This window comes from Oncorhynchus kisutch, linkage group LG13, assembly GCF_002021735.2.
Source record: "Oncorhynchus kisutch isolate 150728-3 linkage group LG13, Okis_V2, whole genome shotgun sequence".
Lineage (NCBI taxonomy): Eukaryota > Metazoa > Chordata > Actinopteri > Salmoniformes > Salmonidae > Oncorhynchus > Oncorhynchus kisutch.
Window position 1 is genome coordinate 20565127 of NC_034186.2, and position 18961 is coordinate 20584087.

The 18961-nt window shown below is 43.1% G+C and overlaps 1 protein-coding gene across 3 annotated transcripts in view; it reads right to left on the reverse strand.

Moving 5' to 3' along the window:
- Positions 1 to 18961, reverse strand: part of LOC109902776 (CMP-N-acetylneuraminate-beta-1,4-galactoside alpha-2,3-sialyltransferase-like) — an 85227-nt gene that overhangs the window by 29925 nt on the left and 36341 nt on the right. For all 3 annotated transcript variants that reach the window (XM_031785748.1, XM_020499410.2, XM_031785749.1), the window contains 4 exons: positions 16397 to 16491; positions 12977 to 13040; positions 12279 to 12374; positions 11860 to 12046 (listed from right to left, as the gene is read on the reverse strand). In XM_031785748.1, the coding sequence (XP_031641608.1) occupies positions 11860 to 12046; positions 12279 to 12374; positions 12977 to 13040; positions 16397 to 16491 (442 nt within the window). The remainder of the gene's footprint in view (positions 1 to 11859; positions 12047 to 12278; positions 12375 to 12976; positions 13041 to 16396; positions 16492 to 18961) is intronic.

Sequence of the window (18961 nt, forward strand, 5' to 3'; positions counted from 1 at the left end):
TTCTTTATAACTCAATGACCAACATAGCTTAATTAAAATGAGCTAACTGGAACCTTAAAGGCTTAAAACCATATAAACAAGAAAAAGAAAAACATTAGCATATCTTAAATCTTCTAAGTTGGATATAGCTTTTGTCCAAGAGACACATCTGAATAAAAAGGAATCAGAAAAAGTAAAATGCTCTTCGGTGGGAAAGGCTTTCTCTAGCCCGGGTACAGACCAAAGCAGGGGAGTATCTATTCTCATACATAAGGCCATGAACTTTACTGAAACTAACCGCTAAATGATTCAGATGGCCGTTCAGTTGTTCTCTGGAATATATATGCACCTAATGCAAACAGGCCCAATTTGTTTCTCAAACTCTCTTAGAACTGGATGACATCCCAATATTATTAGTGGATGATTTTAACCAGATTCTAGACAAGGATCTGGACAGGTCTCAGCCTAGAAATAGTCTGGAGAGTAAATCAGCAGCTGCAATAAGACTACCAGCTAGGGATTTAGGCTTAAATTATATTTCAAGCTCAATACACCCAGGTGGGAGGGACTATTCTTTCTTTCTCCCACCCACAATGTTTACACTAGGATTGATTACTTCCTAATCTCACAGTTGCTAGTGGATATCTCTCTCAGGTCTACAATAGGTAATATAGTCATTTAGGACCATGCTCCAGTGTTCAGATGCCTTTCCCAGTTTTTACAGACTCCTAGGAGCTGCATATGGTGCTTGAACAGGACTCTGTTAAAATATAGCATATTCATCTAAATGAATAGTGATTAGATGTCTCTTTTTGAGCAAACTAACAAGAGATAGGAAAGTACTATCTCAAATTGAGGGGGAGGATTATATCTTATGCTTCATTCAAGAAAAGGACTGCCAATCTACACGCCACCGAACTACAATGTGAGCTTCAGCTGCTTGACACTTCATACTCCCAAAACAGAGACACAACTATGTTAAACAAGATAATTGCTACTAAATATAAGCTTAATAGATTATATCATAAAAAGCTTGATAATTCAATGTTCCACATTAATCAATCTTATTGGGAGATAGGTGAAAAACCTGGCCGCTTGCTGACATACAGACTGAAGCAGCAAAACAGTAGGAACCATATAGCTGGCATACGGTTGCAAAAGTGTACAATTTCTACCTCGTCAAAGCAGATAAATGAGGAGTTTAGAGGCTTCTACAACACCCTTTATACATCACAGAACATACTGGACAAACAAAGGTTTGATAGCTTTTTTGAATTTACCACAACTCAAGATAAGGATAGAGATGATTTATATGCACCGCTTAAGGTTGAAGAGATCTCTCATGTTATCAATAATACGCCTTCTAACAAGTCTCCTGGGTTAGATGGCCTACCTTCTGACTTTTATACAAAGTGTCAGACAATTATTACTCCAATTTTGATAGAGTTATGTAATGATGCATATAAAGTTGCATCTTTACTCTCTTCCATGCATACAGCAATTATCTCTCTTATCCACAAAAAAGGGAAAGATCCACTTGATCCGAGTGGATATTAGCCGATTTCTCTTATTAATTATGATGAAAAGATCTTAGCAAAGGTGCATTCAAACAGATTGTCTACGCTCATTGGTAGTATCATCAACCTGGATCAGACTGGCTTTATCCCCCACCCTTATAGCTCAGATAACCTTAGAAGGCTGATCAACATATAGTGTGCTGTCATTAGATGTTGCCAAGACCTTTGACTGTGTGGAATGGGGCTACCTTTTTGAATCTCTTACATGATTTGGCTTTGGGGAGAAAAAACGTTATATGACACTTCTTATGCCTACGTTTTAACAAATGGCCTCATATCAACTCTTTCCAGTTACATATCGCTCTCGCTGCTGGTGATTCTCTGATCCACCTCTACACAGACAACACCATTCTGTATACCTCTGGCCCTTCTTTGGACACCTCCAGATGAGCTTCAATGCCAAAGAACTCTCCTTCCATGGCCTCCAACTGCTCTTAAATGCAAGTAAAACTAAATTCTTCAACCGATCACTGCCCGCACCTGCCCGCCCGTCCAGTATCACTACTCTGGACGGTTCTGACTTAGAACATGTGGACAACTACAAATACCTAGGTGTCTGGCTAGACTGTAAACTCTCCTTCCAGACTCACATTAAATACTCTCCAATCCAAAATTAAATCTAGAATCGGCTTCCTATTTCATAACAAGCATCCTTCACTCATGCTGCCAAACATACTCTAGTAAAACTGACCATCCTACCGATCCTCGACTTCGACGATATCATTTACAAAATAGCCTCCAACACTCTTCTCAACAAATTGGATGTAGTCTATCACAGTGCCATCCGTTTTGTTACCAAAGCCCCATATATTACCCACCACTGCAACCTGTATGCTCTCGTTGGCTGGCCATCGCATCATACTCGCCGCCAAACCCACTGGCTCCAGGTCATCTACAAGTCTCTGCTAGGTAAAGCTCCACCTTACCTCAGCTCACTGGTCACCATAGCAGCACCCACCCGTAGCACTCGCTCCAGCAGGTATATCTCATTGGTCACCCCCAAAGCCAATTCTTCCTCCTTCCAGTTCTCTGCTGACTATGACTGGAACAAACTGCAAAATCTCTGAAGCTGGAGACTCTTACCTCCCTCACTAGCTTTAAGCAAGAGCTGTCAGAGCAGCTTACAGATTACTGCACCTGTACATAGCCCATCTGTAAACAGCCCATCCAACTACCTTATCCCCATATTGTATTTATTTATTTATCTTGCTCCTTTGCACCCCAGTATCTCTACTTGCACATTCATCTTCTGCACATCTACCATTCCAGTGTTTAATTGCTATATTGTAATTACTTCGCCACCATGGCCTATTTATTCTCTCTTATCTTACCTCATTTGCACTCACTGTATATAGACTGTTCTATTTTTCTACTGTATTATTGACTGTATGTTTGTTTATTCCATGTGTAACTCAGTGTTGTTGTATGTGTCGAACTGCTGTGCTCTATCTTGGCCAGGTCACAGTTGTAAATGAGAACTTGTTATCAACTAGCCTACCTGGTTAAATAAAGGTGAAATAAAATAAAAATACATTTTTAAAAATGATCTTTGAGTGGCTTCCAGGCCACACACTTTGAGTGGCTTCCAGGCCACACACTTTGAGTGGCTTCCAGGCCACACACTTTGAGTGGCCTCTGGGACCCCAGTTTTGATGCATTCTCACATATGTGTAATACAACTGTTAGCCCCAACCCGTTCAATGCCATTTTTGGGGTACTTTTCCGAAACCAGAATGCTACCAAGCCTCGCATTTGCCTCGCTGCTAGCTCGCCGCTAGGTCCTCTTTCACTGGAAGTATGCAAAGCTGCCTTCCTTTATACAGTGGGTTAAGGAAGTGATGTCATCTCTGTCTCTGGAGAAGGTCAGGTACACCGTGCTTGGGTCCCAACAGAAGTTTGACTTAACCTGGGCTCCATTAATACAATATGTGGAGAGCCTGTCTTTTACTTAGTGGAACTTGCATATTTTGGTAAGCTGTCATGTCTGTTTTAGTGGATGATATGATATGAATTTTATTGAACTTTTTCCATTGTTTTTGTTTATTTGACTGTTTTTCTGTTCGTTTCTGTCCTATTTAATTGACTTTAATAGTATATCTTTGTATGATGCCTTGGTTGGTGGGTGGATTGGAGGGAGGGTGGATTAGAGGGTGGATTGGAGGGAGGGAGGGTGGATTGGAGGCTGGGGTGGGTGGATTGGAGGGATGGAGGGAGGTTGGGTGGATTGGAGGGAGGGGTGGGTGGATTGGAGGGCGGGAGGAAGGGTCGATTGGAGGGAGGGGTGGGTGGATTGGAGGGAGGGAGGGTGGATTGCAGGATGGATGGATGTAAGATTTAGGGGTTGAGGTTGTACTGTTTTTGTTCTCACATTGGAACATCTATAAATAAAGTAAAAAATAAATAAATAGAAGTGAAATGTATCTGAAGTCAGTTGTTAATGTAGTGTAGCAGTGGTGCTATTATTTATTTTAATTTTAAAAATGATATTGTTTTTGGTGTGTCTCATATCATTATCTGGTTTTATATTATGTTTATAATAGTCTGTATTTGTCATATCATGTCCTTTTTGTTGTTAATAAATTGTTCATAAAAAAAATGAAGAAAGCATTACCCTGACGAGAGGTACCGAGAGGAGAGGGATAGGTCAGGGGCATTAAAAACACAGATGGAAAACCAGAAAAGCAAAAAGACCCTGCTGTATCAATATAACTCTGTCCATTAGGGTAATTAGCTAAGGCTCAAGGAGCATTCCTGACGGGCTGTGTAGGACCAGTTACTGGGATACCTGGCCTGGGACTGAGATGTGTTACCACACAACACAGTAGTCAGGTATGTTGGTCTTGCTGCAGTTAAAAACAACACATCGCTGGTATGTCACTTTAAATCACAACATCCATGTTTGGTACCTTTCCATTCCAGCCATTATAAAGAGCCCATCCTCCCTCCACCAGCTGCCACTGGTGTAAGATGTTAGCGTAGCATCATCACTCTGCTCCAGCTCTAAGCTTCTAACTGAAAGGCCAGCTGGTAATCCTGTGTAACGGGAACCATTTTGTTGTCTAACTGAGAAGGCAACCCAACACCTCCTCTCCTCTCAACCCGTACTCACTCAGAGAGAAACGGCCAGTGGGATGGGAAACCCAACAGACCTATCTGGGTTCAAACAGGGTTCATTTTCTTTTAAATACTTTCTATGCACTTGATTGAGCTTGCTCTGTCTGAAATGGAAACAATGGAATACTCCCAAAAGTGCAAACCCTCCCTGACCATCTGGCACTCCAGACCAGGCAAAATCTAACACTCCAAAGTATATAAAAGAAAACCAGTACTATTTGAACCCAGGTCTGTAACCCATCTGTACAGAGGAGGGGAGGGAGGATCAAATAGCTAGACACCTCATATGCATACAGTCACAGCAGTATTCAGTGAAACTGTACCAACCACACTGATGTGATAAATTCCCCCTTGGTTCAAAAGAATACTTTGCATTTTAGCACAGGATGCGTCCCAAATGACACTCTATTCCCTATATAGGGCTCTTGTCAAAAGTAGGGCACAATAAAGGAAATAGGGTGTCATGTGGGATGCGTGCATTGTATTAAATGAGGCGCACTTTGACCCTGGAGAACACTGAGGCTAGAGTTGTACCCTTCTATGAGTAGGCCATGAGAGTAATTGGTGCTCTTCATAGTACAATGCAACCACTCAGTCCCTGCCTCTGTCTACACTACTGTTATCTATGTACAATCAGGCTACTGCCAGCCAACACTCTCCCTCATTCAGAACCACTGACAATTGTGTGTGTGTGTGTGTGTCTACTCATCTGGTAATTGCAGCCTAGCAGTAGTATGAGTCGCAACTTGAGCTCCCTCCTTCTAAAAGCTTATGAATGAGGCTGGTCTCATAATGAATTTCTAAGGATTGAATCTTTAATACAACATTGTTTGTCTATTTTGACTGTGTACTGGTAGAAGCGCTAGTGTCAAGCCTTACACATTTACTCCATATCCTCATATTACTAAATCATACATTATACCAAATACAGTACAGCATGAAGATAGGATGAAACTGTAGAAATCCCCAAGAATGTTTGTAGGCGATGTCATGGCGACGTTGACTAGCTAAGCTCACGCGCAGAAACAGGTCCCCGGGTCGAAAGGTCGTCTCACGCCAAACTGCACATGTGCAGGCTGTCAAATCAAAGCCACTGCTGCAATATCAAGTTGTTTTGAGGAAAATGAAAATGTGTCAGCTTCACACTTTCGTGAGGTTGGAGTAATAACATGTTCAACTCCTTAAGACATTGACTTGAATCTAGGTTATGCACTTAGATTTATAGAAAATTAACTAACTAAAGAATCATTTTTCACTTCTTTCATTTGCTTCTCAAACTCTGGCCTGGTCTGCTTGGTCTGTTTCTGGCGATGTTGCGCCTCAGGGTTTATAAACTCTGTGATTATACTGTGTACATGCCATACAGTGTGAAACTAATGTATACAGTAGTATCCAGGGCTATGTTACTTTGTCCTAATAAGATTCATTGAAAGACTTTACTACAGCTCCATACATGACAAGCAAATCTATTGTTATTATATTATGTCACCTCATACAAGTACTTGGGAGTATGGCTAGATGGTACACTGCAGGATAAAGTTAAATCTAGACTTGGTTTCCATAATCGCTCCTCTTTCACCCCAGCTGCCAAAATAACCCTGATTCAGATGACCATCCTACCCATGCTAGATTAGGGAGATGTAATTTATAGATCGGAAGGTAAGGGTGCTCTCGAGTGGCTAGATGTTCTTTACCATTCGGTAATACTATACTCCTCTGTAAACTGCTCATCTCTGTATACCTGTCGCAAGACTGACTGGTTGATGCTTATTTATAAAACCCTCTTAGGCCTCACTCCCCCCTATCTGAGACACCTACAGCAGCCCCCATCCTCCACATACAACACCTGTTCTGCCAGTCACATTCTGTTAAAGGTCCCCAAAAGCACACACATCCCTGGGTCGCTCCTCTTTTCAGTTCGCTGCAGCTAGCGACTGGAACGAGCTGCAACAAACACTCAAACTGGACAGTTTTATCTCCATCTCTTCATTCAAAGACTCAATCTTGGACACTCGTACTGACAGTTGTGGCAGCTTCACGTGATGTATTGTTGTCTCTACCCTTTTGCCCTTTGTGTTGTCTGTGCCTAACAATTTCTGTACCATGTTGTGCTACTACCATGTTGTGCTGCTGCCATGTTGTGTTGCTACTGTGTTGTTGTTATGTTGCTACCATACTGTGTTGTCATGTTTTGCTTCAATGCTGTGTTGTTGTCCTAGATCTCTCTTTATGTAGTGTTGTGGTGTCTCTCTTGTCGTGATGTGTGTTTTGTCCTACATTTTTAATCCCAGCCCCCGTCCCCGCAGGAGGCCTTTTGTCTCTTGGTAGGCTGTCATTGTATATACAAATGTGTTCTTATATGTCTTTTCTAGTTAAATAAAGGTGAAATCAAAATTAATAACATAAGTGACGTGTTTTCTTGAGACGCAAGGCCATTTAAAGAATCAATAAAGAAAGAGTAGAGGAATCGCAGTATGACTGTCATGACTAGCTGACTCAGAGTGTCTCTGTCTGTCTGTCTGTCTGTCTGTCTGTCTGTCTGTCTGTCTGTCTGTCTGTCTGTCTGTCTGTCTGTCTGTCTGTCTGTCTGTCTGTCTGTCTGTCTGTCTGTCTGTCTGTCTGTCTGTCTGTCTGTCTGTCTGTCTGTCTGTCTGTCTGTCTGTCTGTCTGTCTGTCTGTCTGTCTGTCTGTCTGTCTGTCTGTCTGTCTGTCTGTCTGTCTGTCTGTCTGTCTGTCTGTCTGTCTGTCTGTCTGTCTGTCTGTCTGTCTGTCTGTCTGTCTGTCTGTCTGTCTGTCTGTCTGTCTGTCTGTCTGTCTGTCTGTCTGTCTGTCCCCTCCCACCCACCCACCCACCTGGCTGTCACTGGGTGAAAAGTCTTCCAGACACGGACTCAGAACACAGGACCACCCCAGTGATAGTCTTATTCATCTATCGTCTGTCTGTCTGTCTGTCGGCACTGGGCAGGCCAGGTGAGCCCAGGTCTCCTCTCACAGAGCTACTGTTGCTCTCTGATGTGCATCAGACCCTTGAATCCCATAGTCTGCCAGCCCACAGCCCTCTGAACCGTATACTCTCAGACCCCCCTCCTGTTCAAAGTGATCAGAGCAGGGACAGGAGGGAGTCTGTCTGTGGAGACCCTATACACATGGATGAAAAGTGTACTTCATTCCCCAATATGTTTATTTTATTTATGCCTACTTTCAGATACAATACTATACCATTTGAATCTGACCCATCCTTCTCTAAAGAATGGAAAATGAAAAGAGGAAGGTAGGGAGAATCAGGTTTGCTGAGTTTAACAACATGTTCTATGTGCTCTATTTCTATTCAACCATGAAGGAATGACCACGGTGACTGTAACCAGAGCTAGACATTTTTCTTCTCAGAGACCAAAAGCATATCAGTCCCAGCCCTCTAACCTTAAAACCATGTCAGAGCCCAACAATGCTGCTCTGACCTTCACTGGTCTGTAATAAAGAGTTAAATTAGAGGGAACCTATGGATTCAAATGTATTGTTATTATCATTCATATTCATTTACAAACAGGGTTTAAAGAGAGAGAGAAATTACACAATAACAATATCAACTCATAGGTCATCTGTCCGCCCATTATCCTCATTGTAGTCTTCCATCAGTCTGTCCTCCCGCCAGGCATTCTGAAAGCATAGCTTGCTCCAACAGTCTAATGAAGCATGCTTGGGGCAAGCTGCTCATGTGTGGTAGGCTTGCAGAAACTTGAATGAATGACAGTAGGCAGACTATCCTGTGGAGATTTCTGAAAGAATTCAGACCCCTTGACTTTTTCCACATTTTGATATGTTACAGCCTTATTCTAAAATTGATTATATAGTTTTTTCCCCTCATCAATCTACACACAATACCCCATAATGACAAAGCAAAAACAGATTTTTTTAAATGTTTGCAAATGTATATATAAAAAAGGAAATATCACATTTACATAATTATTCAGACCCTTTACTCAGTGCTTTGTTGAAGCACCTTTGGCAGCAATTATAGCCTAGAGTTTTCTTGGGTATGATGCTACAAACCTGGCACACTTGTATTTGGGGAGTTTTCTGGCTGGGTTACTCGACATTCAGAGACTTGTCCCGAAGTCACTCCTGCTTTGTCTTGGCTGTGTGCTTAGGGTCGTTGTCCTGTTGGAAGGTGAACCTTCACCCCAGTCTGAGGTCCTGAGAGCTCTGGAGCAGGTTTTCATCAAGGATCTCTCTGTACTTTGTTCCATTCATCTTTCCCTTGATCCTGATTAGTCTCACAGTCCCTGCCACTGAAAAACATCCCCATAGCATGATGCTGCCACCACCATGCCTCACCGTAGGGATGGTGCCAGGTTTCCTCCAGATGTGAGGCTTGTCATTCAGGCCAAAGAGTTCAATCTTGGTTTCATTAGACCAGAGAATCTTGTTTCTCATGATCTGAGTCCTTTAGGTTCCTATAGGCAAACTCCAAGCGAGCTGTCATGTGCCTTTTACTGAGGAGTGGCTTCTGTCTGGCCACTCTAACCTAATGGCCTGATTGGTAGAATGCTACAGAGATGGTTGTCCTTCTGGAAAATTCTCCCATCTCCTAGGAGGAACTGGAGTTCAGTCAGAGGGACCATCGGGTTCTTGGTCACCTCCCTGACCAAGGCCCTTCACCCCGATAGCTCAGTTTGGCCCAGCAGCCAGCTCTAGGAAGAGTCTTGGGTGTTCCAAACATCCTCCATTTAAGAATGATGGAGGCCACTGTGTTCGTGTGGACCTTCAATGCTGCAGACATGTTTTGGTACCCTTCCCCAGATCTGTGCCTTGACATAATCCTGTCTCAGAGCCCTAAGGACAATTCCTTCGACCTCATGGCTTGGTTTTTGCTCTGATATGCACTGTCAACTGTGGGACCTAATATACACTGGTGTGTGCCTTTCCAAATCATGTCCAATCAATTGAATTTACCACAGGTGGACTCCAATCAAGTTGTAGAAACATCTAAATGGAAACAGGATGCACCTCAGCTCAATTTAGAGTTTCATAGCAAAGGGTCTGAATACTTATATAAATAAGGTATTTCTGTTTTATATTTTTAATACAATTGCAATCCTTTCGAAAAACCTGTTTTCGCTTTGTCATTATGGGATATTGTGATGTCATTATGGGGTATTGTGATGTCATTATGGGGTATTGTGATGTCATTATGGCGTATTGTGATGTCATTATGGGGTATTGTGATGTCATTATGGGGTATTGTGATGTCATTATGGGGTATTGTGATGTCATTATGGCGTATTGTGATGTCATTATGGGGTATTGTGATGTCATTATGGGGTATTGTGTGTAGATTAATGAGGATTTGTTTTTTTTAATACATTTTAGAATAAAGCTGTAATGTAACAAAATGTGGATAAGGGGTTGGAATACTTTCCAAATGCACTGTACTTCCCACACAAGTATCTCTCTCTCCCCCCCCTCCTCTCTCCTTCTTCTCTCTACCCCCCCTCCTCTCTCTTTCTCTCTCTTAACAGCAAGTGCAAACCGTAATGCATGTAGACTTGAGGAGACCAGAGGTAAAAGCTCTGTTTTCTTAGCGAGCACAACTCAAGGGTATTCAGGTATATTAGCTAGCTAGGGGATTGAGCTTCTTTCAGTGGCCATGTTCCCTAAGAAAGCGTCTCCTAATCCTGATAAACATCCCCTCAAAGCTGTCATAACCTGAGTATACGGAGCAGCACTATCCAATACTAAATTACTGTGTGTGAAAACAAAAAGCAAATTCTCTAGAGCTAAATTTAAACTGGTCACGTATGTCAACAAAATTCAAAAAATCGAATCAACTTTTATTTCTCATGTATCAAATACAACAGGTGTAGACTTTACCGTGAAATGCTTGCTTACAAGCCCTTTCCAACGATGCAGAATTTAGAAATAATAATCAAATAAGTAACACAAGGAATTAAATAAAATACACAAGAATTGTGCTATATATAGGGAGTACTAGATCAATGTGCAGAGGTACAAGGTATTTGAGGGAGATACTGTATGTACATGAAAGCAGGGTAATCAGGGTAATCAGGCATCAAGGATAGATAATAATACAACAACAAAACAACTATAATGTTTCTAGTTTCTCACTTTTAGCAGAGCTGGGGGAGTAGAGTTACAGGGCATACACACTGTCCTTGAGGTAAACGTACTGCTGTAACGGCACCAGCCTCTGCTATGTACCATAAGATACTGGGCTTTAAAAATGGAGCCCAGATGTATGCAACAAAGCACCTTCGTTACTATTGTCAGATAAGAGACAGAGAAAGAGAGAGAGACTCTCCTTAAAGAGATAAGGAGTTATTCACTCTTAGAGACATGCCAATTAACTACATCATTAAGTGTCTGTCCCTCACCTGAGAGAAGAACTATACACTACCTGTAGCACAAAAGAAAGGGACTGCCCTTCAATGGTCTTAAATTATAAGCTAAGCCTGAATAAAAAGACATCCACTCTGTTAGTCTATAGTACTGGCTCACACTATGTCCAATTGGTGATTGTCTCGCAGACTGACAACATGCAGCACGCTGGCACTTGTCCTCTAATGTGTCCATTTCTCCACACAGCATACATATTCATCAAACAAGTGGTATAATAACACATTATTCTCCAGTCACAACGAGTTCTGAGTTCCAAAGTGAGAATATAGGCCTACTATTATCTAGTATTATCCAATTGAATTAAACAGTGTGGTAAAGATGGGTAAATGTCTTCCACTTATCGTCACACGGGGTCTGATCTGATGCCATTTCTTAACCCTGATATTTCCTGGGCACAGTGCGACACCATAGTTTACACAGGACAAACAGGTGCATATGGCTTGGTAAAGTTAGCCCAGGGATTCTCTCTGAAGTCTACAGTAACTTCCCACTGCCCTCTACTGGTTAGCCTGGTTAACCAAACATTGCATTTCCAGAACATTAGTAGGGGCGCTCTGTGATGGTTAAAATGGCAAGTTTCCCAAACATTGACAGAGCTCTCCAGGGAAGTTCCCATCCGGTGGCTATAATGTCTTCTCTATACATTAGGACTCAATTCGAACGTTATTTAACATTATATGAACGTTGCCTGTTTGCTGGATTAATATTACAAGCCTGGCTTGCCTTGGTTCGGCTCAACTCAGTAGTGTGAAAAAGGGCTCATTTCCCTTACCAGCCTCTCCTTAAAGATTATGGACCGCAGCCATTTGAAGTCGAGAGCTTTGAAGGCAGAGAGGACGAAGAGGGAGTCCTGTTCGTAGCGTTCAGTCTTCTGGATGGCTCCCTCTGGGTAGGTGATACGCATGGTGGTCTTTGAGCCCACATCCTTTTCATAGCCAGACACTGGAGCCTCGTTCAACCTGCAACACACACAGGGTTCTCACAATCACAGAACCTGGGCTCTTTCTCAATTTGTCTTTCCTCAATTCCTGGCATCCTCTCTCTTTGCCTCCTTCTCAAAACATATCGGAGGGAAGGAACTTCGGATGTTCTCTTCTAGAGATTTTGAGAAGGAGTTGAGGAGAGAGGATGGAAGGAATCTAGGGAAGATTATTTAAGAATCCTAGTGTTAATTAATGTGCCTTAACTGACCTTGCAATCACATCGTACTCGTCAATCTTCACACCCATAGACTTGTTGGCCAGAATACCACCATTTCCCATGATGATGCACTTCTTACAACTCTGACTAGAAGAGCAGGGAAAAAACAGCAGAAACACAAGTTCTGAGGTTTGTGAAGTAAGAACATACCAAGTACTGCACAGTGATTCATTTGATTCTGATATGATATGTAGTTGAGCTTTCGCTATTGGGTCTTATGTTTTAGAGAATGTGACCTATGTTTAGTCTGAGTTCTACATTCCATGTGGAAAAATAAACACATTCTCAATTTCCTTAGTTGATGAAATCAGGTCTGCAGATTCTAGTGGCTGTGGAAAGAACCAAGACCTAAAAAGACAGAACGCTGGCCAGAAGTGAAATTATAAAACTACCAAAACAGCTGCCTGCTGCCTGTGTGATTATAATTCATTAATCCTTATGTTGGAAGTAAAATTACTCAGCAAAGTGTCCTGGATTGGAAAAACATATTTCTAGCCTGGTCCCGGATCTGTTTGTGCTTTCTAGCCAACTCATATCTAATGGTTGTTTTGGCCATAGGAGTTGGCAAGACAGCACAAACACAGACAGCTCCAGAGTTTTCTGAATGTCCTGGCATAAACCCTTTCAAACTCCCCTAGACATCCCTGTTGTTGTAATAGACCTGTTATGGTGCTTAAGGTGTGACATACCTGTCCAGCTCCTCTCCCAGACCATAGCTCTTCGTTGCTGTCAGAATATTATCTATGATCTTTTCTGAGGAGAGAAGAGGAGAAAAACACAGCATCTGAGTGGAAGATGAAAGTCCTGTAATAAAGAGGCTCTCAACACATAAATCCCACCCTGCATCATCACCTCAGCAGAGAGACCAAGGTAGTGTTGTAAACCTGGTGGACTTTAACACTTTGATAAACGAACCAGGGAATGAAGCCAGAGGAGAAGCTGGGTGGGCTGACAGAGGGGAGGTGAACACTTCTTCATGTTATACAACCATCAGAGATATCTGGGTGGCCAGGCAGGCAGTCCAGGACAGAGAGGTAAGAGCAGGGCCTCATGCAGAGAAGCGCTGAGTCCCAAATAGCACCCTATTCCCTATACAGTGCACTACTTTTGCCCAGAGCCCTATGGGTCAAAAGTAATACACTATATAGGGGAAAGGGTGCAATTTAGGACGCAACAATACAGTATACAGCTTAAGATACTGAGAGGGAAAACGACAGGACACGAAGAAATACCCGGTTAGAGGAACGTCATTTTTAAACAAGCACATTCTCCAGGCTGATGCGGGCAACAATCCTTGGACCTCAGGGAATGAGGTTACATCACGACACCTCTGGAATCTTAGATGCTCTGGTTCTTTCAATACAACACTATACAACTGGCTATTTATCTAGACTGTTATTCGAGGAAGAAAAAAAGTGTAGAGTAAAGAATAACTTCAATCTGGATGTTTTCTATGCAATTGATGAGGGTAAATACACGTGCCCTATAATTCAGGGGATCAGGATTAAAATGATTGGGAAAACAGATGTAAGCTCAGAAACGCTGGACCATTTAACACGAGACGAAAGTCCACACGATTTGACTGTATAGCCTAGCAGTTGCGTGCTATTCATGATTATTGACATTCAACTAAATTGCCAGGGCATTAAATTGTCATTAGATACTGTTTCTCAGATACAATGGAGATCATAAGATGGAATCGTACTCCCACATGACCCAAGGATGACATTTTAGTCGGACATAATGGAATAATGGAATCACAGAGTTATGGAATCAGACCTTTTCATTTGTCATGAGTCATTTTTGAACTTTTATGGATTCAGTCCATAAAAACGGAGTCCCTATTTGACACATGATTTAAACAAATAACACATTTCCGTGACACGATAGATAATCTACGATAGAATAATTAAGGGTCGCTCAGAAGCTGTCAACAGCATTGTTGTGGAGACGTCTTCGTCCAAAATTTCTTGGATATCTGTAGTGTGACTAACACTGGAGAGATAGGGCTACGTCTCAAATCGCACCCTTTTCCCTATATAGTGCACTGCTATTGAGTAGTGCACTATATAGGGAATAGGGTGCCATTTGGGACGCATTCGAGCTGTTGACTACTGCGGTGATATCCCAGATACAAACAGACTAGATCAATCAGGATGGATGGAATCAGTTGAAAAGATTGTCTCTCCTTCCAGCCAAACCACACAGCTGATTACAGATGAGACGGCTAAGCTACCATATCACCATCTGTAAGGGAGGGGGACCTAGGCTAGGCACATTCCAGAACAAAACAAATCTCTGACAATGAAGGACTCCAACCAGATCTACCAACTGATCAACATCAAAAGAAGGGCTTACGTATGACCTTAATAACCTATGTTCAGTGTGATCCCACAAACGTACCTATTTATTTAACTAGGCAAGTCAGCTAAGAACAAATTCTTATTTACAATGACGGCCTACCCCCGGACGACGCTGGGACAATTGTGTGCCGCCCTATGGGACTCACAATCATGGCCGGTTGTGATACAGCTTAGAATCTAACTAAGGTCTATAGTGACGCCTTTAGCACTGAGATGCAGTGCCTTAGACCGCTGCGCCACTCGGGAGCCCTACTACTGAGCCTCAGAACAGAAAATGCCCAGGACGTGTTAGTTGGATGGGAGAAGAGAGTCTGTGTTGGTTGGGCTTCCTGGTTCAGATCAGCCATGAGCATGAGGGCAGGCAGTCAGGCCACAAATACCTCACTGATTATTACTGATTAACACATTTAAATGAGAATAACCTGTATAAATAAAGGTTAAATGAAATAAAACTGATTAGCTGATGCTGTTTTGAAGACAAGGCTACATACTGTAGCGACTCATTACCCCATTAGCATGTGTTTGGGTGGGATACTTGCGGTGTGAGGATCAAAAGCCTGGGACTGGGTGGTAATCAGGGCCTGTGACTGGTAGGCAGAAGGATGTGACGGTCAGACAGTGGTGCTGTGTTGGTGCTTCTCAATGCTACTGCCAAAGGGCAGGACATTGATGGACACAGTTCTCAGAATCACAGATTTCTACGAGAACGCTAGCTAGCTTTCACCCTTCCTCTGATACCGAGAACCATGAACATCAAGACATGATCTTAACATGTTCTGCACACGCAACATGATGAGATAGACTACACAGCCATCTCTCGATACCTTTCCAGAGATATTTAGAGCACTGACACACTCGTTATCATCACTACATTTAGCCAGATTTATATTAAAACAGATTCCATTATATTAATATTGAACCCAAAATATTTATGTAAAACTTCGATGAGATGAAACACTTTAATTAAATGGGTGATCTCATTGTTTTAGAATGGATAAGTGAGGGGCAGGAAGACGGGGCAGGTTGATGCTTTGCTGTCATAGCCTGATCCCTGCATAGCAGCCTGATCCCTGCATAGAGGCCTGATCCCTGTATAGCAGCCTGATCCCTGCATAGAGGCCTGATCCCTGCATAGAGGCCTGATCCCTGCATAGCGGCCTGATCCCTGCATAGCGGCCTGATCCCTGCATAGCGGCCTGATCCCTGCATAGAAGCTAGATCCCTGCATAGCGGCCTGATCCCTGCATAGAGTCCTGATCCCTGCATAGAGGCCTGATCCCTGCATAGCAGCCTGATCCCTGCATAGAGGCCTGATCCCTGCATAGAGGCCTGATCCCTGCATAGCGGCCTGATCCCTGCATATAGAGGCCAGATCCCTGCATAGCGGCCTGATCCCTGCATAGCGGCCTGATCCCTGCATAGAGCCTGATCCCTGCATAGAGGCCTGATCCCTGCATAGAGGCCTGATCCCTGCATAGAGGCCTGATCCCTGCATAACTTGGAGCAGCAGTGATGTTCTTCTCGATAAGGCCAGTATTTGTTCTCTCCCTCGTCTTAGCACTGACCTAGAGCCCATAGCTACATCCTCCTCCCTGTAGGTGAGCTACTTGGCTTTCTCGAGGCAACAGCATCCTCTACCAGGAGCTCCCCATTCTTCATGGTCATCCAACTGTGATTTGACTAACTATGAACAAAGACATGGATGTCAGTGGATGAAATAAACAGATACAAAACTGAGGTCCATACCTTGCGTTTTTATTCCAAAAGGTGGGAAAAAGTTGCTGATCTTGGAGAATCGTCTAAAGTTTGGATCGAGGAACATAGGGGCTGGTTTAGCGAACCTGGAGATAAACGGAGAGAGCACAATTTATAAAAAGTGAGTGAGACTAGTTCTTAACCTTGATTTAACTAGGCAAGTGAGTTAATAAGAAAAATATATTATTTACAATGACGGTCTAAATGGCTCGTTCAGGGGCAGAACAAGAGATTTTTACCTTGTCAGCTCAGGGATTCGATCTAGCAACCTTTTGGTTACTGGCCCAATGCTCTAACCACTAGGCTACCTGCCGCTAGTGACAATTAACAGACCATAAATAAGAGCAGACAGACAGACAGGCACACATGGACAGACAGACAGACACGGACAGACAGACACAGACAGACACACAGCCCCCACGTGGAGGTAAGGCAGGAGATGCTCTGATTAATGTGAGGCAGCATGCTTTACAGGATTACAGGAGTTGAGTTTCATGTAATCCACTGGCTCTCTCTCTCTTTATCAGCACCCAGAGCAGAGAGGAGAGATGTCTGACGTACAGTTCAACCATGAGAGGGAAAAAAAATAATCATGACCTAAGGTGAGTGAACACTCAGGAACACTATAATAACTAGCATGGGTTAAATAGTGGTCAATAGCGATCTTCTGTTGTACTCTCCAGTGTGTTAGTATCAGGCATCTTTAACATCATGTTTTTGTTTTCTTTATGCATTTATTTAACTAGGCAAGTCAGTTAAGAACAAATGATTATTTACAATGACGGCCTACCGGGGAACCCTTTTTCAGGGGCAGAATGAGAGATTTTTTTTTACCTTGTCAGCTCGGGGATTTGATCCAGCAACCTTTCGGTTACTGGCCCAACGCTCTAACCGCTAGGCTACCTGCCGCCACATCATCCCTACCATGGTTTGACTAACAGGCTATACCTCAGTCTCCTCTGTCTGTGAATGACTAGCCACATCATCTTGAGAGAGCACTCCAAGGTCTAATCATACTATAACTGTAAACACAAACACTGATTCCATTCTACAATGAAATCAGACACTTTTCACAATGAGCAGTTTGACCCTTCATTGCAGGTAATTGACCGTGATGCAGGTAGTTGCCCGTGATGCAGGTAGTTGACCGTAATCAAATCAAATCAAATCAAATTTTATTTGTCACATACACATGGTTAGCAGATGTTAATGCGAGTGTAGCGAAATGCTTGTGCTTCTAGTTCCGACAATGCAGTAATAACGAACAAGTAATCTAACTAACAATTCCAAAAAAACTACTGTCTTATACACAGTGTAAGGGGATAAGGAATATGTACATAAGGATATATGAATGAGTGACGGTACAGAGCAGCATAGGCAAGATACAGTAGATGATATCGAGTACAGTATAACATATGAGATGAGTATGTAAACAAAGTGGCATAGTTAAAGTGGCTAGTGATACATGTATTACATAAGGATGCAGTCGATGATATAGAGTACAGTATATACATATGCATATGAGATGAATAATGTAGGGTAAGTAACATTATATAAGGTAGCATTGTTTAAAGTGGCTAGTGATATATTTACATAATTTCCCATCAATTCCCATTATTAAAGTGGCTGGAGTTGAGTCAGTGTCGTTGACAGTGTGTTGGCAGCAGCCACTCAATGTTAGTGGTGGCTGTTTAACAGTCTGATGGCCTTGAGATAGAAGCTGTTTTTCAGTCTCTCGGTCCCAGCTTTGATGCACCTGTACTGACCTCGCCTTCTGGATGACAGCGGGGTGAACAGGCAGTGGCTCGGGTGGTTGATGTCCTTGATGATCTTTATGGCCTTCCTGTAGCATCGGGTGGTGTAGGTGTCCTGGAGGGCAGGTAGTTTGCCCCCGGTGATGCGTTGTGCAGACCTCACTACCCTCTGGATAGCCTTACGGTTGAGGGCGGTGCAGTTGCCATACCAGGCGGTGATACACCCCGCCAGGATGCTCTCGATTGTGCATCTGTAGAAGTTTGTGAGTGCTTTTGGTGACAAGCCGAATTTCTTCAGCCTCCTGAGGTTGAAGAGGCGCTGCTGCGCCTTCTTCACGATGCTGTCTGTGTGAGTGGACCAATTCAGTTTGTCTGTGATGTGTATGCCAAGGAACTTAAAACTTGCTACCCTCTCCACTACTGTTCCATCGATGTGGATAAGGGGGTGTTCCCTCTGCTGTTTCCTGAAGTCCACAATCATCTCCTTAGTTTTGTTGACGTTGAGTGTGAGGTTATTTTCCTGACACCACACTCCGAGGGCCCTCACCTCCTCCCTGTAGGCCGTCTCGTCGTTGTTGGTAATCAAGCCTACCACTGTTGTGTCGTCCGCAAACTTGATGATTGAGTTGGAGGCGTGCGTGGCCACGCAGTCGTGGGTAAACAGGGAGTACAGGAGAGGGCTCAGAACGCACCCTTGTGGGGCCCCAGTGTTGAGGATCAGAGGGGTGGAGATGTTGTTGCCTACCCTCACCACCTGGGGGCGGCCCGTCAGGAAGTCCAGTACCCAGTTGCACAGGGCGGG